The sequence below is a fragment of the Paroedura picta genome, chromosome 2 (assembly GCF_049243985.1).
Source record: "Paroedura picta isolate Pp20150507F chromosome 2, Ppicta_v3.0, whole genome shotgun sequence".
Taxonomy (NCBI): Eukaryota; Metazoa; Chordata; class Lepidosauria; order Squamata; family Gekkonidae; genus Paroedura; species Paroedura picta.
This window is the reverse complement of record NC_135370.1, coordinates 29,683,023-29,710,790: the sequence shown is the minus strand read 5'-3', so window position 1 is coordinate 29,710,790 and position 27,768 is coordinate 29,683,023. Positions and strand designations below refer to the sequence as shown.

Genomic DNA, 27,768 nt, shown 5'->3' with positions numbered 1-27,768 from the left:
AGCAATATGAAAAAGTAACGTAGTTTAAATGATGGTAATTATTAGAACAGCAAATATGGCATCATGATGTAATAAAACACTTTCAAGCAGGTAGCCGTGTTGATCTGAAGCAGCACAACAAAACAAAATCACTGCCACTGGACTCTGATTTTATTTTGTAATAAGACACTGTGTAGCACATATTTGTTTGTTTTCTAAAACTTTCATATACAGTAGAACACTTGCCCAAGATTATGTTCAATGCTGCCGTTGTGATGTGTTGAACTCCATTCAGAGTATGTGCCAAAAGATTTGTGCAACCTGTAAATGTTAAACAAAAATGAAAGAAAGTGAGTTTGCTCACATCAACAAGACGATATTTCATTCTGAGTAATTTTTTTAGGTATTTGGAGTTGGTTGGAGTGAGACTTCTTACATAAAAAGGTTGCTTACAAACAAGAACCATGAAAGCTTCTGGCTACCAGATATTAAGAAAGGCCCAACATTCTTTTGCCTCTCAAAATTGTTAATAAGTCCTTATATTGCAAGAATGGGTACACATTCTTTTTGGAATCCCTACAAGGGAATCTTTAAAACAAACCACCCCCTGTCCCTTTCCTGTTTATCTTTCCAGCCAGAAGAGTGAGCTTCTGCAGCTCAGTATTCCATGGTCAAATCCTACACATATAATGGTATCTGAAGAAGCTCACACCATGACAGGAATTTTGTTAATCTTTAAAGTGCTTCGGGACTCTTGTTTCTTTGTAGAAAAGTTGATTTTATACCCCTCTTATCGTTACCTAAAAGATTCTCGAAATAGCTTACAATCGCCTTTCGTTCCTCTCCCCACAACAGACCCTGTGAGGTAGGTGAGGCTGAGAAGAAGAAGAAGAAGAAGAAGAAGAAGAAGAAGAGTTGGTTCTTATATGCCGCTTTTCTCTACCCTTAGGAGTCTCAAAGCGGCTTACAGTTGCCTTCCTTTTCCTCTCCCCACAACAGACACCCTGTGAGGTGGGTGAGGCTGAGAGAGCCCTGATATCACTGCTCGGTCAGAACAGCTTTATCAGTGCCGTGGCGAGCCCAAGGTCACCCAGCTGGCTGCATATGCGGGAGTCCAGAATCAAAGTCAGCTCGCCATATTAGAAGTCCACAATCCTAACCACTACAACCAAACTGGTTCTGTCAGAACTGCTCTGTGAAAATAGTTACCCCAGTTGGCTGCTTGTGGAGGAATGGAGGATCAAACTCAGCTCTCCAGATTAGAATCCGCCACTCTTAATCACTACAGACAGATTCACATGGTGACCCATCTTGAGACAATGGAAGGCCCATGTGATTTACATCCCATTAGAGATACTTAGCTATAGCACTACTATACCTGCAAATCCAATGGTTGGTTTGTTTTTTACTTGGCGAGATACATACCATCCCAAGAACCACTTTTGTATCACGCATTTTCTACTTATTTGTATCATTCAGACCCTGGCTTTCCACCCAGAGTATTTATATAATTCTCCTGTCACCTATTTTATCCTCACAATAACTCTGTGAGGTACGATTCAAATGGGTAGCCGTGTTGGACTGAAGTAGCACAATAAAATCAGAATCCAGTAGCACCTTTAAGACCAACAAAGATTTATTCAGGGCGTGAGCTTTCGAGTGCAAGCATAGTCTGACGAAGAGTGCTTGCACTCGAAAGCTCACGCCCTGAATAAATCTTTGTTGGTCTTAAAGGTGCTACTGGACTCTGATTTTCTGTGAGGTACATTAGGCTGAGTGACCCAAGGGCACCCAGCAAGTTTAAGTGACAGAGTAAGCATCTGAACCTGGATCTCCTACTCTTATACTCTAGCCACTACACCACATTGGCTTTCTCCTGCTTAACAAGTGGCTCTGGATAAGTCTCACAATATCACTGTTTTAATCAAGGCTACACATTTCTTAGGGCAAATGGCTTTCGTATTGTCCCAGTGATGGCACAACCCCATCACAATTAAAGGAGAGCTTATTTGTGGCTATTTACACACACACATATATATATTTTCACCTACACAAGCAATATAATACAGATGCTGCTGAAATGCTGACTTTCTTTCTTCTAAAGAGTGGCAAAGAACAGGAGTGTTTACAAAAGTATCAGTAGTTCATGTAAAGCATGACTGATGAAGGTACCAGACAGGAATGGTAGGGGAAAATGTCCTTGGAAGTGCAAGCACTCCTGCAGAACAATTAACTTAATTAACCAGACAACATGAATATTCATGAGTCTGTTAATGTCTCCCACATCCAAACAGATAAATGTGATGTAATGACTTCCTAGTCAAGCATATCTAAAATTCTCTTGAAAATCGCAGCAGCACTGTGATTCTTTGCCCAAAACATCACGGAAATTAAGGCTCGTAACAGTATTTTATTCTCCACAAATTAATCGAGAGCAGCGATTTAATGTGAGAGATTGAAGACTGTAAGATTTACAGTCAGTACCTAAATTTCCCTTTGTTTTACAGCAATTAAACTGCTTTTTTTCCCTATCCTTCCTGATTATTTTTTTCCTCTTTATCCAAATCCTTCTGTTGGGTTCCTCAACAGTAGTTTCCATGGCAACAAACAAATGGCTAACGGGACCACTACAAGCTTCCTCCCCGCCCATCTCTTCAATTTTGACTGCCTCACAGCTCCATGATATGTTGGCCCTACACAACTTGCCTTTGTCTAGATCAAACTCTCCAAGAAGAAACCAATGCTTTTCTCTACTTCACAGAGTCTCAAACTGGTTTACAATCGCTTTCCCCTCCTCTCTCCACAACAGGCACCTTGTGTGGTATGTGGGGCTGAGAGAGTTCTGGGAGAACCATCACTGGCCCGAGAGAGTTCTGAGAGAACCATGACTGGCCCCAGGTCATCGAGCAGGATTGTTAACACTGCAGTCCTAAACAGAGCTGTACCCTTCTCACTGAAACCAATAGGCTTATGAAAGGTATGGCTCTGTTTAAGACTGCAACTGTGGATCTGTGGTCAGGTAACTATTACTGCTATGTTGAAATTATTGCTATGTCCCTACTATTGGTTCGACCTTAGATGCAAAGATTAGTTTTACAGGGTTATGCTCAAGCCTGGGAGGAAAGTACAGTCTTCATTGAAGAGTCATACAAAGAGTATGGTGGGCACTATTAGAATAAAAACGAGAAGTTAAGACTGTAATGGAACAATATAATGAAAGTGAAGAAAGGTGCAAAATACCAAAGAGATTCTATCATTGCCATCACCACTAAAAGTCAATTTACAGCATCTAACAGATTCATATCTACTGTACTAGAGTCCTACCTGCTGGTATTATTCCAAGTGGGATTTGTGCTTTTGCTCGGTCAAGAATATCATCACTGTCTCTCCCAGCATCTATCTGGGCTCTAAGCAAAATGCCATGAGCCACTTCACTGGCAGTCCCATCTCCACCGACACAAACCACCCTAAAACAGAACGAATCAGAAGAGTCTTCAGTATAAGAAAAACAATTTGATGTCAGACATCACACATGTTTGTAATTGATCACTTTCAGAATGATCTGGGACAATTTAATTTCCAGGCTGCCGATGCAGTAAAACCCAATATGAGAATCCTTCTTTCCACAGCCACAAGAACATAGTCAGTCAACGTGCCTACGAGAGAAACTTGCATCTTTTGCTAGTCTTAATTTCGTTACGATTTTACATAAAACCCAAATGCTGCGTTTTATTTTAAAATTGTGTGTGTCAAGCCCTGTCAAGTTGCTTCCAGCTTATGGAGACCTGATGAATTAATGACTTCCAGAACGTCCTATCATTAGCAGCCTTATGCTGGGGTCTTGCAAACGGAGGTCTGTGGCTTCCTTGAGTGAGGCAATCCATCTCATGTCTCCAGCTTTTCATGCTGCCTTATTAAGGCATTAATGATATCAACAAATGCTAAGTGCTGTAAAAGAATAAACAGGAAAACAAACCCTCAAGAATGAAAGGAGACAAGCAAACGGCAGGAGGAAATATCAGCTAGATAGAAAAACAGTGGCCCACATTTCAGAAGAAATCAAAGAATGGTTGCAGTACCCAAGAAAATGCCCAACTAAAAGAAGCAGTCAGAGACAGGGGAACATGGCGAAGACTTTCCTACAGAATCGCCGAGGGTCAGACATGACTGAACAGATGACATCATCATCATCATCAATACCCAAGAAGATCAAAACACAACAGTAGGATCCAGCAACACAGTCAATTATTACTGAAGATGGTTCTAGCATCTTTTATAGACAAAATAACAAGCTTAAATAACATGTTAAAATAGAATGTAAATCGATTTTGTGAACTAATATGTTTCAGGTTCTGCTGTCTTTGCTAATGTAGCTATAAATACCGTTTATTCTCCTTTCGGTCCACATGTTTCAGAAAACACCAATATTATTTGAAAAATGTCCGGGCTAAATATTCTGTGGAAGAACAATAATAGCTTTGTGATCCAGCACTCTGTTATCCAGAGTGTTCAGTTCTCTGGCATTTGCCAGAGGGTAAATGCTTCCCCCTCAGCTGCCATATCCCTATATCTTTGGGCAGACATGTGCCTCATTCCTGGCTTTTCTGCTAGCCAATACAATGTCTCCAGTAGCTGCTTGGTTTCTGACTGCCCCCATTGTCCACTGACATCATCCTTGGTGCCTCCTTTCCCGTCTGCTTGCCTTAAACTGTAGGAAGTTAGGTCTCTTGGAGGGCATGTTGCATAGGGCAGCTCCATTGCTTGGGAGGGGGCGGGGACGAATGCTCCCACAAGGTACGAGGTGGGCTTTACTCTGCCTAGGAAAGGAAGGCAGAGCAATGCAATTGTGTATCCAGCACAGTGATTAACAGACAGCTCCAATGAGTGGTGCATAAAAAAGCCTTTATTGGTTTTTTTTAATGTTTGCTATAATAGTCCCCATGTCAACAATCTCATTAAGCCAAATTAAATGTTTGAGCTTAATAGTCTATTTTAAAATGTATCATCAAACAGCCCCATTTTCAGACACCGGAGGCTGACAGAACTTAGGCCTGCCTAGTGAATTTTCTTCCTGTGTGTTGCTGAGATGCACAGATTGCATGCTGGCCATTATCACTGGGTGGATTTCGAGGCAAAGTTAATGAATTGAAATCAGAGCTAAGTTATCAGGAACAAAGCCAGTTTGTGACTATCATACAAGCCACAGAATTGGCTGATAATATCCCCACACCATGCTGTTCTAGTTATAGGAAAATGGCATGTAAATTAACAGCCTTTTTTTTTGTTCTCTTCAGCTTCTTCTCCCTTCCTTTTTCCTTCCCCCACATGTCATTGCAGGTCCCCCATTTGTCCTAATAATTACCAGTGCCAGGGAGATACATTATTCTCCAAGCCTGAAATGGTTATTCTGAACTTCTGAACAGGTTTATCTGCCTGCAGATCCAATTGCTCTGACATCAACTCTTTATGTCATTTTTGAAGTTTCAGAGGTGCAGCACTCAGTAGCCCTGATCATAAATACATATTCATAGCTAGTTTTAGACATCAAGTAGTACATTATACAAAATGTTCCATGTGAAAGAAAAATGAATGTTTTTTTGGGTCGGGAATATATAAAATATGCAGAAATAGAAACCTTTGTTAGGATTATAAATCACTTCAAAGTATTCTGAAAATAAACAATAAGCATTATGTTAAGTTCAGATAAAGTATAAATAACATATATGCGTAATTGGGAAAAATAAATTAGAATTCTGCGGTGTATCACTTCCACAATTCTAAACATCTTGATCTTCAACCCCATGTGCACTCTCATGCACAAAGAGAGTCCTGTGAGCATAGATGAGGGATTCCAAACGAGGGTTCTGGGAAACCCAGGGGTTATACAAGAGCACACCAGGGGTTACATGTCCTTTCCCAGAAGTTTGGGTGGCTGATGGCATCACTAGACCTCACTGAAGTCCACTTCCCCCAATGCTCTACAGCAGTGGTCCCCAACCTGCGGTCCACGGCCCAGTGCCGGGCCGCGAAGGCCAGGGCGCTGGGCCGTGGTTCCCTCTCCCCGGCCACCCCCCGCAGTAAAAAACTTCCCAGGCCGCAAGCTTGCAGCCCAGGAAGCTTCTTACTGCAGGAGGTGGGGAGAGGGAATAAGGGCCGCGCCGCGCATCGCGCATACGCACCCCGGCTGCGCACGCGCACATGTGCGCTGGGCGACCGAAATTGCGCATGCGCAGCACTTGCGCACATGCGTGATTTCGGCCGTGCAGCGCGCATGTGCGCGTGCGCAGCCACGCATGCGCGCTGCGCGGGCGTGGCCGTCGCCCTGCTGGTCCCCAGCCAAAAAAAGGTTGGGGACCACTGCTCTACAGGCCTAGTTTTCTCCACGATGGAAATGGTAAATGATAGATCAATTGATTGTTTGGCTCCTGCATCTTACTTCCATGCCCACTTCTCTGAAGGGGCATGTCACCACTTCTGGGGTTCCTCGAAACCTGAAAAATATTTCAGGGCTTCCTCCAAGTCAAACGACTGAAAACAGCTGGCATAAGTTGACCTATTCGATAGGGAAACCTATGCAGATGAGGGAACTCCAATGCTAATGTATAAAATAATTGGACGAGGAGGGAATCCGTGGCTTTTTGCAGCGCAGTAAGAGATAAAATCCCAGTCATTATTAAAAGGGGTCTTTGCTCCCGCATCACCTATCAACTTTTTCCTCGGCTAATGACATCCTTACAGAAGAAGAAGAAAAAACATAGCCTTACCCATTAAAGGATTTTAGGTCACATTCCTTAAGCACTGCAAGAGCATGTCCTTCATATTCAGTAACTACAAAAAAAGTCATTTGTTAAACACGGGGGAAAAAACAGAATCCATTTCAAACAACACTGTTGAAATTAAAATGACAAACATATCTTAGAAGACATTTCTTAGAAACATTGGAGCTGTAAGTGACTCCAAGATTGTCTAGTCCAGCCCCTTGCATAATGCAGGAACTTCAGTTCCCTCCTCACCCCCCATGTCCCGAGGAATGCAAAAAAGTAAAAGAACTAATTTTAGTGTACTCAGTATAATCCTAGGTATTTGAGCACTAAAACAAGAGAAGCTCTTGCTAAAGCTCAAGTTTGCCTGTCTGTCAAAGTAGTGTTGAAACCTTCAACTGCAGATACACAAAGTCCCTGTAAGTGTGCACTACTAATTGTGTGGTTTTGTGGGCAGTTGTCATCATCATTAGTTCCTCATTAAGCTTTGAACATGGAGGAAAAGTTGTATTATATCTCAGGACTAGTTCAACACTGTAAATGAAAGGTAGATACAAGCTAGATTATATTTAAATAACTTAAGTTTAGTGACCTATAGAACAGAATCGCTAGCCCAGGCATACCCGGCCTTTTCTGCTGGAAGTCATCACATTATAAATATAGGTGAATTACGCAAACATGTCATGGGCTTTGCATCAGTATATACAAATTTGTTAACTTGGACAAGCTAACCCCGGTTAATAAGAAATAGAACCGAATACCAGTAACGAAAGAATGTAACACAAGGAGGGTGGCAAGACAAGTCTATACCAGAGTGTGCAGCCTCTGGAGGAAATGAATCTGTCACTCCGCATTGCCATCTCGGTTTGCTGATGTCCTGCGCGGTACAGTAGATGCCAGCAAAGAAAGAATAAACTGGCACCCTGCAGATGGCATAAAGCATCACAACGACACTGAGCATTTTCTGGGGCATCTTTGCCAGAAGAGACAGCCCAGCTGCATCCACTCATCAAGGATTTCTGCTGACTGACATGACACTTCCAGATGGATTTTTTGTGTAAGAATGTGCATTATTATATGCAAGATTACATTAATTTTTCATGCTTGTCTGTCCTTGGTGATAATACATTCTCTCTCTCTCTCTCTCTCTCTCTCTCTCTCTCTCCCCACAATGCTTAAAAATATTGTAAAAATGCACAGGGTGGCTGTTTAAAACAGTGGTCTCCAACCTGCGGGCCGCGGCCTGGCGCCGGGCCGTAAAGGCCATGGCGCCGGGCCGCGGCTCCCTCTCCCCGCCCCCCCGCAGTAAAAAACTTCCCAGGCCGCAAGCTTGCGGCCCGGGAAGCTACTTACTGCGGGAGGGCGGGGAGAGGGAATAAGGGCCGCGCCGCGCCCGTGCAGGCCGTGCCCGCGCGGGCCGATCCGCGGGCGCGGCTCGCGGGCGCGGCCCGATCCGCGGGCGCGGCTCGCGGGCGTGGGCCGAAACGTGGCCGTGGTCCCCGCGGGCGCGGCCCAATGCCCTGCCGGTCCCCAGCCTAATAAAGGTTGGGGACCACTGTTTTAAAAAACCATTTCAATTACCGCCATTATTCCTACTAATTAAGCAACCTCAGTAGCTTTGCCTGCTTGTTAAGGATGGGTGACCGGTGGCCTCATGCGACAGCATAGCACTGTTTCTGGGCCAAAATGATAAATAAAGAACTCAAGTCACACAACACCATCACCCTGTCCTCTTGGCCTTTAGATGTTAAGAGCCGAAAGAGGAACACGGACTGCCCAGGAACAGAATTGGGCCACTCCCACCACTGTGCAACTTAGCCTCCCATCTCTCCGAGTCATCAAGTCAAGTCTTCAAATACCCTTGGTGCTATTAGTATAAAGTATTCAGCTATATTAATACTCAAGAGGTATACTCAAGAACATACTTGATGTTCTTTCACGATACCAAACCTCAGGGGCACCCAATGAAGTAGTTGAGAGAGAGGTTCAGGACAGGCAAAAGGAAATTGCTCAATGAATTAAAGTGTGGCATTTGCAATCAGTGTAAGGAGTGATGACCATGAGTGTGGATGGCTTTGAAAAGGGATTAGACAGATTTATAGAGCACAGGTCTATCAGTGGCTAATACCACTGTGACTAAGCCTTGGAACATCAGTGCCAGGAAAAAACATCAGAGGAAAGTCCTGGCCACTATCACCTGTTTGTTTGGCCCTATAGGGTAACTGGTTGATGCTATATTCAGAGATTTCTCCAACAACTTAGAAACCCCTTCCTTGACTGTGCTTATTCTAATCTGGGTAAAACTCTAAAAAAAACCCTATATTTTTGAGTTGGAGTCTAATGTTAAGGGTCCCTGTGCTACTGTTTTCAGTGTACTCATCTTTCCACTTGTATTGCAGACTTCTTGTCCAACTTCATGAACAAAGGATTTAGAAGATTACTGAGACAAGAACAAAAGCTTCCTCTTCTGTTCCCTCGCTAAAAATGGTTTAAAAATACCCCCCCCCCCAAATCAATACGCTAGGACAATAAATCACAAAAATATTCTATTAAAAACTCTTTCATTTCCCGGCATAATCTATAAAGCTTTAGTCCCTCCCCACAACACACACAAACACATCTATGGTGTATGCCCACAAATACAAATTTGGAATAGTAGGCCAGGTTCAAGGATCATGGACTCTTGCAATGCAGGACTGTTTGGCTGGGGTGGTGACACCACGGTAGCTTCCTCAGCTACCTCTACTACCAGTACTGGTGCTCCTTCCTCCACAAACTGCCATCTTTCCCTGGAGTTATAAATGTTTTTAAATAACATCATGGGTTGGACCCATTCACAGCCCTATAAATAGAACAGTAGTGTTCTATGAAGTGGAAGCACTGTGTTAATACTTGTGTCTCATAGCAATCGTGTGACTGATTCATTGCATGGCAAAACACAATATACGCACTTAAAAAAAATATTCAAACTGTTTTCAGAAATCACAGGGACATGAAGGGGAATGGATCTCTGCAAAGGAAGCCTTCCTCACTTTCACTGATTATGCATGGGAGGGATAAACTGGGCCAGTGTTCTCATGGCAGTGGTGCAAATCACGGTGACGCACGATGTCACTGTCAGCCTGGCTCCCTCCTTGCCCCGGCCCGCTTTAGGGTCTCCTGTGCCCCACCTTAAGGGAATACTAAGTTTTCAGCATTCCTTTTCTTAATGCGGGTACCATCGGTGCCCATGCACACAGGGAACAGTCCCGGCTCCTCCCACCTACGGTGTTGCAGCAGGGACACGAAATACTCCGTTCAGCTTCGCAGCTTTACAGAGCCAAACAAGGGACCCTTCTATGCTGCATCCCACACTATTCCCAAGGTTCCCCCCCCCGCCTCAATCAGGAACAACCTTTGAGGTACAACACAGGATCCAGGAGGTTCCAAAAGCAGAGTTCCGTTTTAAGCCTCAAGATCCAATCTCTTGATAAGAATACACTGATCCTCCTGGAATTTTGAACACAGAACGTAGCCAAGCACTCCTGTGTTCTTAAATTATCACCTTCCCTACAACTTCACTCAGCCTAACAGCCTTGCTATGAATCATTTTTCAGCTGGGAAAGGTCCAGCTCTGGGTAACAAATATTTGGAATTAAGGATAGATGATAGTTCTACTATATCCATTTCACCGACATTTGATAAATGCCAAGCCTGAAATATGTATTCAGAGGTTACATAAGAACTTTAAAATATTTATCTTCCCTTCCTTTCTCTTAACTTGCTCTGGACTCAAGGCAATAAACTAAAGGGATATTAAACTCAATAAAATGGTATGAAACCACATAATTATAAACATTCATAATACAGTAAAATACACTAAAATCACCATTTTAAAAACAATCTTGTGCACAGCTGGGAAAGATATTCTCTTGGGATTTAGTTATGTTGTCTATAAGAACTATTTAGACCGAATAAAATATATTAGATGAAACAAAAGTACATGTAATTTGCCAAATTAGCCTGCAGGAGGAGTGTTATTTTTTAAAAAACTGATATTCTATGAATTGTTACAATATATCTCATGTGCCCAATTTTACCTTATCTTATAAAAAATTAATTAGTTATTTAAACTAGCCATTACATCAGTGTTTCCTCCGCTGGAAGACTAGAAAATGTATAGCTTATAGACTGATGATCCAGCTGTAAAGGGGGGGGGGGAGAACCCTAGTTGGTTGTCATATAAATGAGAACTCATTTTGTTTCTCTAAGGGTAATTCCCATAGAAACAAAACCAGCATCAGGCTCAAAGCATCCTTGCATGCGTGAGGTACAGGAGTATATAAAGGTAAAGGTATCCCCTGTGCAAGCACCGGGTCATGTCTGACCCTCGGGGTGACGCCCTCTAGCGTTTTCATGGCAGACTCAATACGGGGTGGTTTGCCAGTGCCTTCCCCAGTCATTACCGTTTACCCCCCAGCAAGCTGGGTACTCATTTTACCGACCTCGGAAGGATGGAAGGCTGAGTTGGAAGGCTGAGTCAACCTTGAGCCAGCTGCTGAGATTGAACTCCCAACCTCATGGACAGACAGCTTCAGACAGCATTTCTGCCGCTTACCACTGTACCACAAGAAGCTCCCTACAGGAGTATATGCAAACACACAAACGCAGAGTTGATTTCCCTCTCTTATGCCGTATCCCCTGGCACTCTACTGAGACAGAATCCCAAATTTTCAGCAGATTTTTCAGAAGTGGGAGAAGAGGGAATGTTCAGAAAATTGCCAACATCACATGGGTTGCCAAAAATGGCCCCTTTGGATCTCAGCCTATGATCTTTCACTAGAAGTCCAAACTAACATTTTATGAATGCCAAGATGCTCCAAGCTTGCTGAGCAACTGAAGTAAAACCTGTCTTCTTCAAAAAGAGGACTCCCATGACAGCTCCCTGATTTTCAATTAAATACTCCTGAAGGACAGAATCCAAAGCACCTGCCCCCTCTTTGACATGCAACTGGGCCATGTCCTCACAGCAACAATCATCTATTCACCAACTAAAGGAAGGAGGAAGAGTTACTGTACAAGATAAAAGTCAGATGCTTTCGATGACACCAGTGAATAATGGGGGGGGGGGAGACAATATTAATACAATAGAAATTCAGTAACTGCTAACAACAATGAAAAGTATTTTCAAGGTAAGAATACATGAAACATGCAATAAGAACGGGATGTTCCTATGAAGTACATTATTAAAATGTACAAACGGTACATCTGAGGCAGAAAACAGGATCAGCGTCCAAAGTGCTTAAATTGTGTTCTGCAAAACCATCTTACCTAGAAGGTCGGTTCTGATGTCAGCGAGCTTAAAGAGAGGTGCGACCCGATCATAATAAATGCGAGCAGCCTCTCGTTTATGACTACTGGGATTGACAAACACTTTTAATGACTTTGGCCTGCTCGAAAAACCTAAAAGGAAATAAAACACCAAATTAAGGGGTTTTTTTTAGAGGGAAAATGTAATTGCGTCAAACAACTTTTAAGCGGCAGCCTGAGCAATAAGAAGAATAATAAAATTCTACTTGGAACGCAATCAGATATGTATCTGTTCTGAAAAATAGGAACAACCAGGCCAGGCAGTCTGTATCCTCCTTTCAGAATGAGGACATTCATTACCTATATTTGATACCTCCATAATCCGGGAAGAACTGAAGCAGTGACTCGCTTTTGCGTCTACAGCTAAGAATAACTGGTACGGATGAGTCAGTCACCATCATCCAGAGCATTATGTGTTAGCTCTAAAGAAAAGAGGTTTCGGGTCAGGGTTCAGACCTTAAATAGGGTAGGAGAAAAGGGAGGGAGAGAAAGAGGAGAAGGCAGGAAATATTCCCCAGAGGTTTTAAAGGGAAATGCCTCTCAGGGTGGATTTGATAATAGTAGTCCTTTCACAGTTGTTGCTGAGATCTGATACTACAATTTACAGGATCTGCGCTTTATGCATCATGCCACGTAGAATGAGCAGGTGCAATAAAAAAAAATCTGTGCTTGATCAAAGGATCATGGAAAAGGGATATCAGAGGGGAATAAAAGCTAACATTCTATATACATACAAACACATAAGTATATGTAATATACTAATAATCTACTCTATATTTTAATTGACAATGTAGATGTGCCAGGAAACGTTTTAAGTTTAAGTTTAAATAAACAATGTAAATGTTTAAGGAAGCTTAGGACAAGCAGGCAAATACTCCATGTACAAGCCTGGCTCTTGTAAAGCAGAGCGGTTCATCCTGGCTTCATGTCTCACATTTAGTCCAGCTAAGAAGACTGACTTGCAGCACAACAGCCCACAGAACTATAGATAAATAGACTATATTTATACCCCATATCACTGATTTTAATATGCTAAAGTGTTTACATTTCATAAAATAAATAACTATAAACATTTATCTCCAAATTACCAATTCTTTTTTTTACCAAAAATAAACATGCTTACACTCGATAAGTCTAAATGTGAAAATGATACTTCTATACCAGCCTTTCTCAACTTTTTTTACCACTGAGAAACCCCTGAAACATTCTTCAGGCTTTGAGAAACCACAGAAGTGGCGTGATTGTACAGAATGTGGTTTGGAAGCATACCCGGTGTATACACACCCACCCTTCCAACCTCCTTCAGGCCATCATTGGCCATTTTGGGAGGGCAGGTCAGGTCAACATGACCATACTTGGTCATATCATCCAATAAATGTTTAACTAATTTATATATTATTTATTTATGTTATCCATTCAGTTGTGTCCGACCCTCGGCGATTCTATAGAAATTGTTTTCGCCATATGTTTCTGTCAATGATTGCTTCTTGTAGTTGGTTCATGGTCATCCCTGTGTCGAGCCAGCAGATCCTTTGGCGACCACGTTTCCTTTTGCTGCTGATCATGCCGAGCATTAATGATTTTTCTAATCATTCTAATGATTTCTAAATATATAATTAACTCCCAGCCATTCAGGGAACCCTTCTAGGGCTATCAAGAAACCCCAGGGTTTCATGAAATCCTGGTTGAGAAAGCCTGATCTAGACAGTCAGCATAATCCAAAACTGGCCATAGAGCCAATCAATCAGGAAGTCATGTTCTAATATATGAACTCCAGATTGTGAGATACAAACAGCAATTAACCAGAATCCCCCTCAGAAGTCAAAAGATTAATCAAATCACTTGGCTGTAATAAAGGTTTTGGGAGACGCAGGGGGTGCCTGGAATGTCTAAACTAAATGAATGGGGAAAATTATTCGTGTATAACCACATTTTTTGAAAGAGTTCCCAAAGGAGGACAAAATGTTAACCTAAATAATATTCCTGTAAGCCTTCTAAATGTTGCTTGTAAAGTATACACCATATCCCTTCTAAATGAAATGGAAACAAGGAATGAAACAAGATTTTGTGCAAGACGTACTAGTTTTAGAATAACAGAGCAGCATGGTTAGTTTTTGTCTTAAATCATATCACCAGTAAACATGCTCAAGCCCCCCAAACGACAATCACAGACCTTATGGCTGGTTTTGACACTGCTAACTGTGACTGTGGTATAAATGGTGGAAATGCCTTTCGTTTTTAAATCAAGATCATTAATATTGTCATGCCTGGTTCCTTGAGTTCAGGCATTGATGCGTTTTTTTTTCAGTTGCTATTCAGCTGTATAATCACTTCATTGAACAGAATACTGTGAAATTTAGGACTTCAGTTTGCATCTTTTTAAAAAGATCTCAAATATAAAGCTTCCTTTAAGCACATTTCAGCCTTAACTTGTAAGTCGTCTATTTAGTGGAATATTCCAAAAGGCTGAAGTGCTCCCTGGTCATTTTCTGACAGCCAAAATATGTTTCCCATCTAACACAGCGGTGACCAGAGTCACAACAGAGCCAGAATATGAAAGAGGGAGATGGAGAAAGTCCCACTAACGCCATGTCTAAACAACTTCCACATCATCTGAGGAAGGAGTTGCTCATGGGAAGCAGCTTTCAGACTCTGCTCCCACTCCTGGCCACTGAGGGGAGCCCCTGAACTACCAATCTAGAAGAATGAGAGGGACTAGTGTCCTCGGCAGCAAAGGAAGTGACAGGCCTCACTCTAAGCGGAGAGAGTGAAAATGCCAAAAATATTGACAAAACTTTCTATTGGGAGCAGGCTCATATAATAATAATAATAATAATAATAATAATAATAATAATAATAATAATAATAATAATAATAATAATAATAAGAGTTGGACTTTAATCTTTTCTAGAAGTTTCAGCACCTGTTTTTAAGAGCACAAGAGAGGATGGCCAATTTTGATTATAACAGGTGTAATCGAGATGGACTTATCAAAGTGTGAATGAAAAACAAACCTGAGCACTGAAACTAGACATATTAGTGCCACCAACTAGGGACTTCCTTAACTTTGCCTCATTTTTTTCATGGTATCTCTGATGCCATCACATAGGGCCCACCTCAAAGTAACCTACCCCCTGATCAGGAGATGGAGAGGTAGAAACCAAGACCCATAGTTAGATTGGTTATGGATTTTTAACCTGTTTTAACTGATTTTAATTGTAAAGTGTACAAGGTTGTGAACCACCCCAAATAGGAAATCCTGAAAGAGGCAATATATAAATTTAATAATAAATAAATAAATCTACTAGCCAACAGAAAACTGTGTATTAATTTGCCTGGTAATTATTGCTAGAAACATAACACTTGAAGAATTGTTATCGGCAATTTGAAGAGAGTCTAACCAGCATTTTGTCCAGTTTGTCACAAATTAAGCACTATCATCTCATATTATTCAAAATGGCGCTTCCCCAAATTGAACGTGAAATGGTTTAAATGTAAATTATACATTCATTTAAAATACAGTCAAGGAGAATGCACAGGTACTGTGCAAATTTAAACACAAGTTTTGCTGTTTGACAATACTAAACGAGATTTATAAAACAACCGAGGCACAAAGGATGCCCTCCTGACACTAAACGCCACATGCCAGCAAGGGTCTTCACAGGACTCAAAGCAAGCCTTTACACCCCCCTCCCTGCTTTGGTTAGGATCTGTGAGACCTAGGTTCAAACCCACATTCTGTCATGGAAGCTTGCTGGTGGCCCTGGGCCAATCACACTCTCATTCTTGCCTACCTCACACGTTGTGAGGATAAAATGGAAGACAGAATGATGTAAGCCACTCTGAAGACCCACTGGGGAGATAGGCAAGGGATAACTGAAGTACCGTAAATAATATATCTCAACCTACTGCACATGACAAACATCCATTTACATTCTAAACCCTGTTTTCCTGTGATTTAAAATATGTATTTCAGTTTTGGTTTAAATTTTGTCTTGTTTATTTCTCATGGGGCAGAAAGGTGAGGTACACATTTTGTAAATAAAATATAAATATACTCTCAGAAAAGCCCATTGTGTATCTGAATACAATGGGCATTAGGCCACTATCCCCTGCCACAGGCAGACCAGCCAAGGCCTGGGGAGATCTTCCTGGGCCTTTTTGGGGTGGGGAGAAAGCACTGGGGGCAGTCCGTTCCCTCCCACATCGCCCCAGCAGCTCTACCAAGGTCTGGTAAAGCCTCAGCTGGAGCTACTCAAGGCAGCGGGAGCACTGGCAGTGTTTCCCTCCCCCCAGTAGGAGCTACCCCTCCCCCCACCAATCCACAGTCCCAGGCACCCCAGCCTCCCTCCCAGTTTCTGTTTACCGGGCTGAAACTACTTCCAAATGGATTAAGTTGGAGGGGGATGTGATCATGGTCAGGGCATCCTTCCTGACTGGCCATTTGTTGGATAGCCAATCAGGAATGGGGCAGCCGGGACAGCCGACCACAAGAAGAAGAGTTGGCTCTTATATGCCACTTTTCCCTACCCGAAGGAGGCTCAAAGCGGCTTACAGTCGCCTTCCCATTCCTCTCCCCACAACAGACACCCTGTGGGGTGGGTGAGGCTGAGAGAGCGCTGATATCACTGCCCAATCAGAACAGTTTTATCAGTGCCATGGCGAGCCCAAGGTCACCCAGCTGGTTGTATGTGGGGGAGCGCAGAATCGAACCTGGCATGCCAGATTAGAAGTCCGCACTCCTAACCACTACACCAAACTGGCTCTCACCAGTTTGGTGGTTAGTTGGTGAGTTCCAGCTCCTCCCAGCACCCCTTAGCAGGTTTATTAATGGTTAATGGTTACAGGTAATACACCCTTGGCAACTTCCTGGGATGGAGACCTGTACCTGCCTTCTATAGAAGATTCAGCTAACTCACTCAGATCCAAGTAAAAAGGTAAAGGTATCCCCTGTGCAAGCACCGAGTCATGTCTGACCCTTGGGGTGACGCCCTCTAGCGTTTTCTTGGCAGACTCAATACGGGGTGGTTTGCCAGTGCCTTCCCCAGTCATTACCGTTTACCCCCCAGCAAGCTGGGTACTCATTTTACCGACCTCGGAAGGATGGAAGGCTGAGTCAACCTCGAGCCGGCTGCTGGGATTGAACTCCCAACCTCATGGGCAGACAGATTCAGACAGCATATCGCTGCCTTACCACTCTGCGCCACAAGAGGCTCTCAGATCCAAGTAGCTTAGTCAATATTTCAGACAAATCAATTAGATGAGAGGCGGTGGGTTTCTGGGACCCACTGGGAAATATGCATGGGCCTCTCATACATGTGAAGACCAAGTGCATGACAGGCCATTTAACCATATGGGTTCCTGGGCCCTGGCTGGTACATGACAGAGAATGAAAGTGATCTATTTAATCCTGTTGGAATTCTTTCCTGGCTATGCGACTTGGAATGGGAAGGGATGGATCAAGCCATTTTTTAAAAATATTAATATTTAGATTAAATCTTTGTGAACTAAAGACAAGAGTAGTAAGTCTTTGGTTTTAAAAAACTCTGCTGAATATTATTAAACAAACACTGGGGTTAATGTGGAATAAATACATTTGCACAAGGTCTGGGATGCAAGTTTCTACAAACTACAAGGAAAGTATTCAGAAATAAATTTAAAAAATAAACAAATTAAAACTGAGTTTTAGTTTTTTTATGTAAACAGTGATACATGTGCATGTACAGACAATAAAAATATGTTTTGGTCGCATTTTATGCTGGGTGAAAAACTGATGACAACAACACTCAGGAGAAGGAAGGTAAGAAAGTGGAAAGAGGGGAGGTCAGTGAGCATATACTGCTAAGATCAGGGAGCCAAGCAGGAAATGTGGACGTGTGTGAGCGGCCAGGAAAAGGAAGAATCACTGGGTGACAAGTAAGGCAGGCAGGTGACATGGTAGCAAATGACTTTCAGAAACAGTAAACAAAACCTTGAACATTTCCTAATCCGTTTAAAATAACTTACCTTGCTTCAACATCTGGATTTCCCCTAGGTATTCTTTTAGTGAACACCTTTTCTTTATATTATATATAGAGCCTTATATGGTCACAAACTTGAGAACCAAAGTTGAATTGTTTCAGTACTCATTACCATCACATTAGGCCTTTGCCCTAATTGGAAGCTATATTTTATTGTATTGTTGGCCGTTGCTTCCTTCCTGAACTGAAACAGCAGTCTACAACAGAATAGCCAACTGTTCCTCTGGTAGTAACAAATGTGCTAATATGCACTAGTTTAAACTTGATCTATCAGTGAATCACTGAACCATGAATGGTAGGGGTTAATCAGGGTGCTCTGAAAACAAAGACACACAGGGCAGCAGAGACGCTACCCTCAGACACACATCTGTGCAGTTTTCAGCGCTTCGTTTTATGGCTAGCAGGGTTATGTTTATAAAAGTTAAGAGCTTGAAGTGATGTCATGGTCATAGATGTTTATTAATATTTTACACAGGCAATAAAAATGGCTACAAAGACACAGAGGTAATGACGTAAATAAACATTTTTCATACTAGAGATGTACCACTGTTAATGCTACAGTGTTAATATATAACATTAATGAGATAATTAAACCTTCACGCACGATGCTTCAGAGATTCAGATTAAAACCTTGTTTGTGAAACACGTTGTGAAGAGTAGTGTATAGAACACATCTGTTCTCTAAACACCGATATCTTATCCTGAAAACAAGGTGCTCAGTTACTCACTTCCAAAGTCAAACAAAATTTGAGATTCTAAAATGCAAATTCAGATTAAAAATTGCCCATGTCCAAAAGATTGGCAAAATTCGGTAGTTTTTGCAAAAGTAAACCTAAAATTATTGTGTGATAAAAATAAAACATGGCTGGGTGAACTTTGTCTGGTTTTGATGTCTTACTTTAACCTTCTATCAAAATAATATTAATTTATATGACATATAGTGTTCTTTTCAACTACGTCTTTAAACCAAATGAGCTTAAATCATCCTTTTTAAAAGTTCCGAAGCTTCAAAATCAGCCTTGGTGATGAGCATTACTTCAAACATGAATGTATAATACTGTAAATCAAGTTCAATGCGGAACTTTGATCTCTGCCCTCATGAAAACTGAAGCAAATACAAGGTCTGTTGACGTCTTTAAAAAGTGGTTTTGTTCTCTTTATACCATATTACTACTGGGACCCAGGAAAATGCACTCAATTGAATCTAAAGAAGATCCTTCAAAGGAAGAAAGAGCTATGGAGCAACAACAGAGTAAGTCACATCAGGTTTTGAGCTCTTTTTCAAAAAGAAATATTGTTATAAATTTCCACAGAGGTGTTTGAAGCCATCTTCAACAGAATATTCAACTTCAGTTAGCTCATCTACATTTTTTAAATTACTGGCTTTTGATGTGAATCCAAAGTTTATTCCCAGTTGATTACGTGTATGTAATATTTACTTTGGTAATCACTTCTTTCCCTTGCACTACTCTGGATGTAACAAAAAAAAATGTCCTTGTGAACAACAAGATTAGCCATCACTCTCTTCCTTACATGAAAGCAGAAACTACATTTTAAATGGCCCGTTGTATCGCTAATATTCTGAAGTCTCTTCCAGTCACACTCTTGCATATGCATGTTCCTCCAAGGGATTATCCACAATACAAATCACAAAATGCAACGAGCAAGAATAAACGAAGTGAGTCAGTGTACAGATGACTGCCAGCTAAGGTTTTTTTTTTTTTAAGGTCCTAGAGTTGTGTGTTTAATCTTTCTGGTTTGTGGGCCACATGTCCACTGACCAATAGAAACTGCTCAAGAATGAGCACAGTCATACTGTGTCTTACTCTAGAACAGGGGTAGTCAACCTGTGATCCTCCAGATGTCCATGGACTACAAGTCCCATGAGCCCCTGCCAGCGAATGCTGGCAGGGGCTCACGGGAATTGTAGTCCATGGACATCTGGAGGACCACAGGTTGATTACCCCTGCTCTAGAACACAAGTATCAATAACATACATTTTGCTGCCCTGTTCCCTACCCATCAGAACAGCTTTTTGAGAAAAGAAACTCTGCTGAATTACAAACACCCATTTACAACATAGAGCCCATAAACCCTATTTGTCTAATTGTCCAAAAGACACTGCAATTGTAGGGATTCCAGTGCATGTATGATTATCTAGTGACCTTTATTGCTTATGACTGTCTTTTTGAACTTTGGAGAGGTCTATGGTTGAACAATAAACCTCATTCATTCATTCATTCATTCATTCATTCATTCATTCATTCATTCATTCATTCAACTACAGACTCTTGATCCCCAACAGTAAAGTCTTACAGGGGTACACATATTCTCCTGCCCCCACAGATACACTTCTCTATACCACATTCCTTGCTTGGAAACTTGTTTATACAGAAAAATGAAGAGTAACATTTCCTTGACTGATGTCATGTCTCTTTCAGTTATACCACAAAAACATTTTGGTATCTGACACCAGTATTATGGTAAAAATGCAGACATTTAATTTTTGAGCTATGCTTGTGAAACAGCTGATGCAGTAAAAGGTAAAGGTAAAGGTATCCCCTGTGCAAGCACCGGGTCATGTTTGACCCTTGGGGTGACGCCCTCTAGCGTTTTCATGGCAGACTCAATACAGGGTGGTTTGCCAGTGCCTTCCCCAGTCATTACTGTTTACCACCCAGCAAGCTGGGTACTCATTTTACCGACCTCAGAAGGATGGAAGGCTGAGTCAATCTTGAGCTGGCTGCTGGGATCGAACTCCCAACCTCATTGCTCCCAACCTCAAAAAACAAGCCTGAGGAAATTAATATACAACTAGCAAGAAAGCCCATTGCAAGCAGGAATGCAATGGGCACTAGGACCCAGGGGACACCGGGAGGTGCAAATCTCTCTTTCTGTGTGTCTCTCTCCTTCTCGCTGTGTGTCTCTCGGTGTGCCTCGCAGTAGGAGGCAGAGCAGGTAATTAGGGCTGGTTTGTAGGAGGGAAGGAGGGCTGGTGTGCAGTTTGGGGCAGCTCTCTCTGTCTGTCTCTCTCTCCCTCTGTCGCAGCAGGGGCAGCTCTCTCTGTGTCTCTCCCTGCCTCCAATGCAGAAGGAGCGATAGGAGGGAATGAGGGCTCGTGTTTGGTCTGGCAGGGCTCTGTATGTCTGTCTCTGGCGCAGCTGAGAGGAACGTGGCTAGTGTCCAGGGAGGGAGCTGTAGGGGCAGGCCCTATTCCAACTCAGGCAGCCGGACACATTCCACCCCCCGGGCTGTTTCACAAATATATAGAGGAACCATAGATAAGGATAAAGTCAGTGGGATCTCTCAAGAAAAATATATAAAGTACTTACCATTCAAAATTTCCTTAAAGCGTTTAAACCACAAGTAACAGTGGTCTTCACTTAAATTGCTGAGATTGAGAATAGAATCCTTAAGTTTGTTTTGTTCTTTTTTCAGACAGACAAATAGTGTAATGCCCAATAAGAAGCCACCTTTTTGTTGTCCAGCCAAACGACGACGTTTCAGTTTTACAGAAAAGACATCTTTCATTTCAACATGTTCCTCTTTACACTGCATGTCTATGCTGGAACCACCTGCCCAAAGAAAGAATTAAGCATTGCGATTAAACGATTTCAAAAATGTAATAATTTATACCTCTATCCTAAATAAAACTGTATATAGTGTTAATACTATGTTTTGCAGATACATCCTTGTTTTTATTTTTTCTTTATTTTCTGCTCTTGTCATTTTAGTCTCGCCAGAATATTAATTTATTCATGTATTTAGGAATTTATATCCCGCACTTTCAACAGAAGATCTCAGGGTGGGTCACAACAATACATAATAATCTAAAATACATAAAAATGTTAAAATCATAATCCCCTTACCCTGGGGTTTTATTGGGTTTTTTTAATGGACTGTTGTAACCTGCCATGAGCCGGCTCTGGAAGTGGCGGGGAATAAAAAATCATCATCATCATCTTTAATTGAGCTCGGTAACAAATAGGGAGTCAGTGCAAATTTTTCAAGATTAAATCTGTCTATGTCCAGAAACTCCTGTCAGTAGTTAAGCCGCTGTGTTCTACACCAGTTCCAGCTTCCAGACCTTCTTCAAGGTTAGCTTCATGTAGAACCCATTACAGTAGTCCCATCTGAAGGTTACCAGATTATGAATCACCATGGTCAAGTTATCCCTATCCAGGAAAGGCCAAAGCTGATGAACCAGTCAGATATGGGGGTAGGCGCTCCTGGCTACCCCGCCACATAAGTCTCAAACAACAACAATGAATCCAGAAGAACACCCAGACCCCATACCTGTTCTTTCTGGGGCAGAACAAAACCATCCAGAACATCCTCCATTTATTGATCCTCACCTGGCCCATTACTGTCTCATCAAGCATCTCAACTGCCTTGCCTGATTCGGAAGGAACACAAAGAAAGAGTACGGTGCCATCAGTGTACTGATAGTAAAGGTAAAGGTATCCCCTGTGCAAGCACTGAGTAATGTCTGACCCTTGGGGTGACACCTTCTAGTGTTTTCTTGGCAGACTCAATACAGGGTGGGTTGCCATTCCCTTCCCCAGTCATTACCGTTTTACCCCCCAGCAAGCTGGGTACTCATTTTACCGACCTCGGAAGGATGGAAGGCTGAGTCGACCTTGAGCCGACTGCTGGGATCGAACTACCAGCCTCATGGTCAGAGCTTCAGACAGCATGTCGGCTGCCTTACCACCCTGCGCCACAAGAGGCTCTTGTACTGACAGTACACCACTCCAAAACTCCTAATGATCTCTCCCAGGGGTTTCATATAGATTTTAACAGGAGTACAGGAGACAGAACTGATTCCTGGGGAACTCCATATTACAGCTCCCAGGGTATTAAGCAAAAGTCCTCCATTGCTACTTTCTGGAGCCTACCTCAGAAACAGGACACAAATTACTGTAGAGCAATGCTTCCACATTCCAGTTCCCAAAGCTGCTCCAATAGGATACTGTGGTTGATGGCATCAAAAGCTATTAAAGGATCAAGGAGAACCAACAGGGTTTCTCTCCCGGTCCCCCTCCCGGTACAGGTGATCAAAGCACTTTCCATGCCAAGCCCCTTTCTGAAGCCAGACTGAAATGGGTCTAGATAATCCATTTCCTCCAAGCATGTCTGCAGTTAAGCAACCACCATCTTCTCCAGCCATATCCCCCTCAGATAGCTTTTATTAGTTATAATAATGGACATGTATCAAGGAGACAAGTAGCTGAATGAACCCCTCCAAACAGCTTGTCCACTTCCACAGACTGCAATAATTGAAACGGATTCAATATAATGGGACCAGGTGGTGCTCTGGATACCTCCAGGTGACCATTTCCCACTGTGGAGTCCAATTTTATGCATATATGAGCACCCTATCCTGAAAGTGCCTTGCAAATGTATCACAGCAAGCTTCTGAAGGTGGCATGGATTTGATGGCGTGATAACAGCAGCCCTTTAACCACCTGAAACAGCTAGATGGTCACTTGGGGATGCAATGGAGGTGAAGTAAACCTTATTCTTTGCTGCTGTCACATTATAGGCATGATGGCTCAAGTACTAAACCTCTTCATTCCTTTATCAATCAAAAGTCATATTCTAGTTATAGACAGAACAAGACAACAAGTCAACCAAATTAATACCCCCCCCCATCTTTTATTTTGTTATGTGTTGGTTGCTTGACTACCAAAGAGGCTAAGATGATCTTACTCAATGGTATCGATAAAGGAAAGAAAAAGACAGCCTGTGATTAGCTATTCTAGATTAACAGGTTTTATTTCAATCTTGACTGCAAGACCCACCGACATGAATACTTTTTTTCTCCTGCACAGAAAGTGTTACATTTCAGTTTTTATATCATTTCAAACCTAGTAGGTGTTCCAGGTACAAAGCACCTATAATTTAAAACTAAAATGTTTACTTCCATGATTTTAAAGTAGAAATCTTTAGATTTAAGAATATGCCACACACACAAACACACACACATACACAAATCAATGGAATGTGCACTATTTCTCATTGCATTAAAAGAAAAAAAATGATTACTATATTTATATGCACCATGTTTATTATCCTCTAAATAAACTACCCCTGCAAAAAAAAAGTAGATTGCTCATGAATTATTTTTTTCCATCCAAGAATTATCTGTTCATTAGTATCATACCGATTATTGCGAGCAGTTTCAAAACATTAACTATCTTCTCGTATTACCTACAAGGATACAGGGTACCATCTGTTCTTACAAGGGATTTAAGTATACATTAGATATCATGCTATTTATTTAATTCATTACCCACTTCCCATTGTATTTTTAAAGTCAATTTAATTACAAGGAGTAAAGATAATGTTTCCTGCCAATTTCTTCCAGCGCTATAAATGCAAAGCTCTCCATGAAGCAGGTTGCACTTGTTACGTTTACTTCTCTTAAGAACGCTTAGCATTTTTAAGAAAGGCCTTCCTCAAAACAATACGACTTGGCACTTAAAAATTATTATTATAAGCCAAGAGCTTGTCCAAATCAATTCTGGCACATCTGCCTGATGTAGAGCATAAACAGGATTAGAGCTGGATTTATCTGCTTGACGCTAATTGTACTCAGTTTCTCCACATGCCCACATTTTCAATACATTAAAGTATGCCTGAGAGACATTAATTTCTGCCAGCATGTGCTATGCACCTACCTAAGGTATACGATATTATTATGGAACAGAGCTACAATAAAATGGTTTCGGGTGAGAATTAAAGGTAACACACAAAACTGTCTTCAAAAATTCCTCATAGTCCTCACTTTAGCCTTGAAAACAAACAGGGAGGAATTCTTGTTCTCCAGTTAGTTTCCCTTCAGCTTCATGTGCAAACAGAGAAAAGGAACTGGACGCATGCTCTTTAGTATACACCCTCCAAGTGCAACTCCATAGGAGCCTTGAAATTGCCTGCCCTTTTGTGCAGGTTAAAAGAGGGTGGGCTGGAATGTTGAGACTGATTCTTAGCCTCAACCAACGTGGCTTGGCTAGGCCCTCACACTTAACTTTTAGGAACAGTTGGGCAAAAGGGGTCTCTGACAGATGGCTGCCACAAGCTGAGCTCCTGGGCACGGCTGCCTTCTGAGTCTTCCTGCCCACTGGCTCCACAGAGCTTTGGGCAAGAAGAGAGTCCACCAGGTGGCACTTGGTTGTTTAAATTATTCTAGGGATTGGGGGTGGGGTGGGGGGAGATTAGCTCAGAGAGCATCCCTCCTTGGGTGCATGTTCTTCAAGCCCAACTATAGCCCCCTCAATAGAATAGATATGAGAATGGAAACACACTGTTTATTTGCCCTGCAATGCTTTCAATGTCGTATGCACTCAGATGGGCATTCAAGTGTGCGTTCTGCTAAAATTATGTTACCATGGACAGACTGCCTCCATTGGATTATGGACACCTACACAACCTGGGCAGAAATTTCAGAGAACTGTAGTCTTAAAATCACCTCATTGTTAGATGAACAATGATTTAGACAAGTGGAATTACACATCTATTTTCAATGCCCAGCAAGAAATATAAAAATAAGTTTCATCAGTAAAGAAATAAAATCTTTCTGTGTTCGAATTTGGTATGTAGTTATGCATGCATTTGTAGAATTTATGCATGTATTGCTGTACACAAATGTACACTTTTGAAGAAGTTTGTTGTGTCTTTTTGAGTTATTTATTTAATCAAACACAAACTGAGACCAAAGACGTCTTCTGCACATAGACTGCTCTTCTGGATTAAGAACTGCACATGCAAAATGAACAAAGATGCACATTCCTCATAGTCCACATGCAGCACTGAACAACATGGTTGGTGTGGCTGGATCTGACCTGTTGTGAAAGGAGGGAGTGAGCCTAACCTTTTCCTTCTCCCTAGATTAGGCTTTCTCAGCTGGGGTTTCATGAAACTCTGGGGTTTCTTGATGGCCCTGGAAGGGTTTCCTGAATGAATGGGAGTTAATTCTTAACATAGTTTTTAAAAATTGTTAAACATTTATTGGATGATGATATCACCATAGATGGTCAATGCACACACCCCTCCCAAAATGGCTGATGGGCCTAAATGGGGCCAGTTGTGTGGAGATGGCTACGGCTGGGTTTGAATGGTAGGGAACTCTCAAGGACTTGCAGGGAGGCATATCCCTTTCCTCTGTATTCCCCTTCCCACATTATTCTCTCTTCCCCTCCTCCTGATAATCCTCATATTCTTTCCCCTTTCCCAGCCTCACCTTCACAGCTGACCAACAAATCTTTTGTCCTACTACCATTTTCAGTTATATGTAAAGGTATTCCCTGTGCAAGCACCGAGTCATGTCTGACCCTTGGGGTGACGCTCTCTAGCGTTTTCATGGCAGACTCAATACGGGGTGGTTTGCCAGTGCCTTCCCCAGTCTTTATCATTTAGCCTCCAGCAAGCTGGGTACTCATTTTGCCGACCTCGGAAGGATGGAAGGCTGAGTCAACCTTTCAGTTATATGTATCATTTACTTAATTTATACCCCACCATTTTCCATAGAGTGCAAAGCAGTTTACATCATTCTCCTGGTGTGGTGCCAGCCCGCACTTTCCATCCCATGAACAAATGGTTTCTCTCTCTGTGTATTTCTGCCTCCTATGGTAGCCATTTTGTGGTTGGCACCACTTCCATGGTGGCCATTTGTGATTGTGTCAATATCTGTCAGAATACTAAAGGTGTTCATAGGCTTTAAAAGGTTAGGTTTCTTCTTTTAACAACCTAGTTATATGGTTGTCAACTAACTGAAGAAAAAAAAAATCCCATACTTTTAACACAGGTTTACTAGCAAGTTATTTAACAGGTGATGTAATTTACCTCTGTGCCATTAAAAAATTAAGCTATGGAAAGTAGAGTTATGCGATTCAGTCACCAAAGTGGCCATTTGCCCCCGGTGCAGCCACTGCAACACCATGGGGGGAGTGGCGTGGGAGGAGGCGCAGGTGTTGGCGTGCCAGTGGGCGCACACACGCAGGCACCTATATGTCTGTGTCACCTGGCGTACTGGCGCCCACGCCTCCACCCCCATGGTGTGGCGCTGGCTGTGCCAGGCGCAAATGGTTACTTTGGTGGCCGAATTGCACAACCCTAGCTGTCAAGTCGCAACTAACTTATGGGGACCCTGTAGGGTTTTCAAATAAAGAAATATTTAGAGGAAGTTTGCCATTGCCTGACTCTGTGTAGCAGCCCTGGGCTTCCTTGGTGGTCCCCAATTTAAATATTAACCACATTCAGCTTTTTTTAAATGCTGATCAGAACAACCAGATAGAAAAATAGCAGGAAGCACAGAGCTGCACATGAATGGAAATGAGTGGTACTTCCCCTTTCGGCAAGTTGCTAGAGCAGCCAGGAACACATATACAAACACACACACACACACACACATTTGTGACAAGCCAAACATGCAACTGAACAAAAATACTACTTATTTCCTTCACTGACTGTTTTCAACTTGGAGAGAGATTTAAAATGGCATATGGGAATGTATCCACGCTTACAGTTTTTAATCTGGCACATTTGGTAAAAAAAAAAAAAAGATGTAGTATACATTTAAAGTACTTGACACACTATCGAAGCAGGTGTATCATACAGCTTTTCACTAAATGAAGACAACTTTCTGATTTTACATGCTA

The 27,768-nt window shown here is 42.1% G+C and overlaps 1 protein-coding gene across 4 annotated transcripts in view; it reads right to left on the bottom strand.

The window, feature by feature from the left end:
* CERKL (CERK like autophagy regulator) overlaps nucleotides 1-27,768 on the bottom strand; it is a 66,968-nt gene that overhangs the window by 20,753 nt on the left and 18,447 nt on the right. For 3 of the 4 annotated variants that reach the window (XR_013228009.1, XM_077319549.1, XM_077319547.1), the window contains exons 2-6: nucleotides 21,442-21,684; nucleotides 12,051-12,182; nucleotides 6,744-6,807; nucleotides 3,304-3,446; nucleotides 226-300 (exon numbers count right to left, since the gene is read on the bottom strand). Coding sequence is in view for 3 of the 4 variants with exons in the window: in XM_077319549.1 (XP_077175664.1) it covers nucleotides 226-300; nucleotides 3,304-3,446; nucleotides 6,744-6,807; nucleotides 12,051-12,182; nucleotides 21,442-21,684 (657 nt within the window). In the remaining variant the exon portion in view is untranslated. The remainder of the gene's footprint in view (nucleotides 1-225; nucleotides 301-3,303; nucleotides 3,447-6,743; nucleotides 6,808-12,050; nucleotides 12,183-21,441; nucleotides 21,685-27,768) is intronic. The other variant, XM_077319548.1, reaches the window with a different exon arrangement.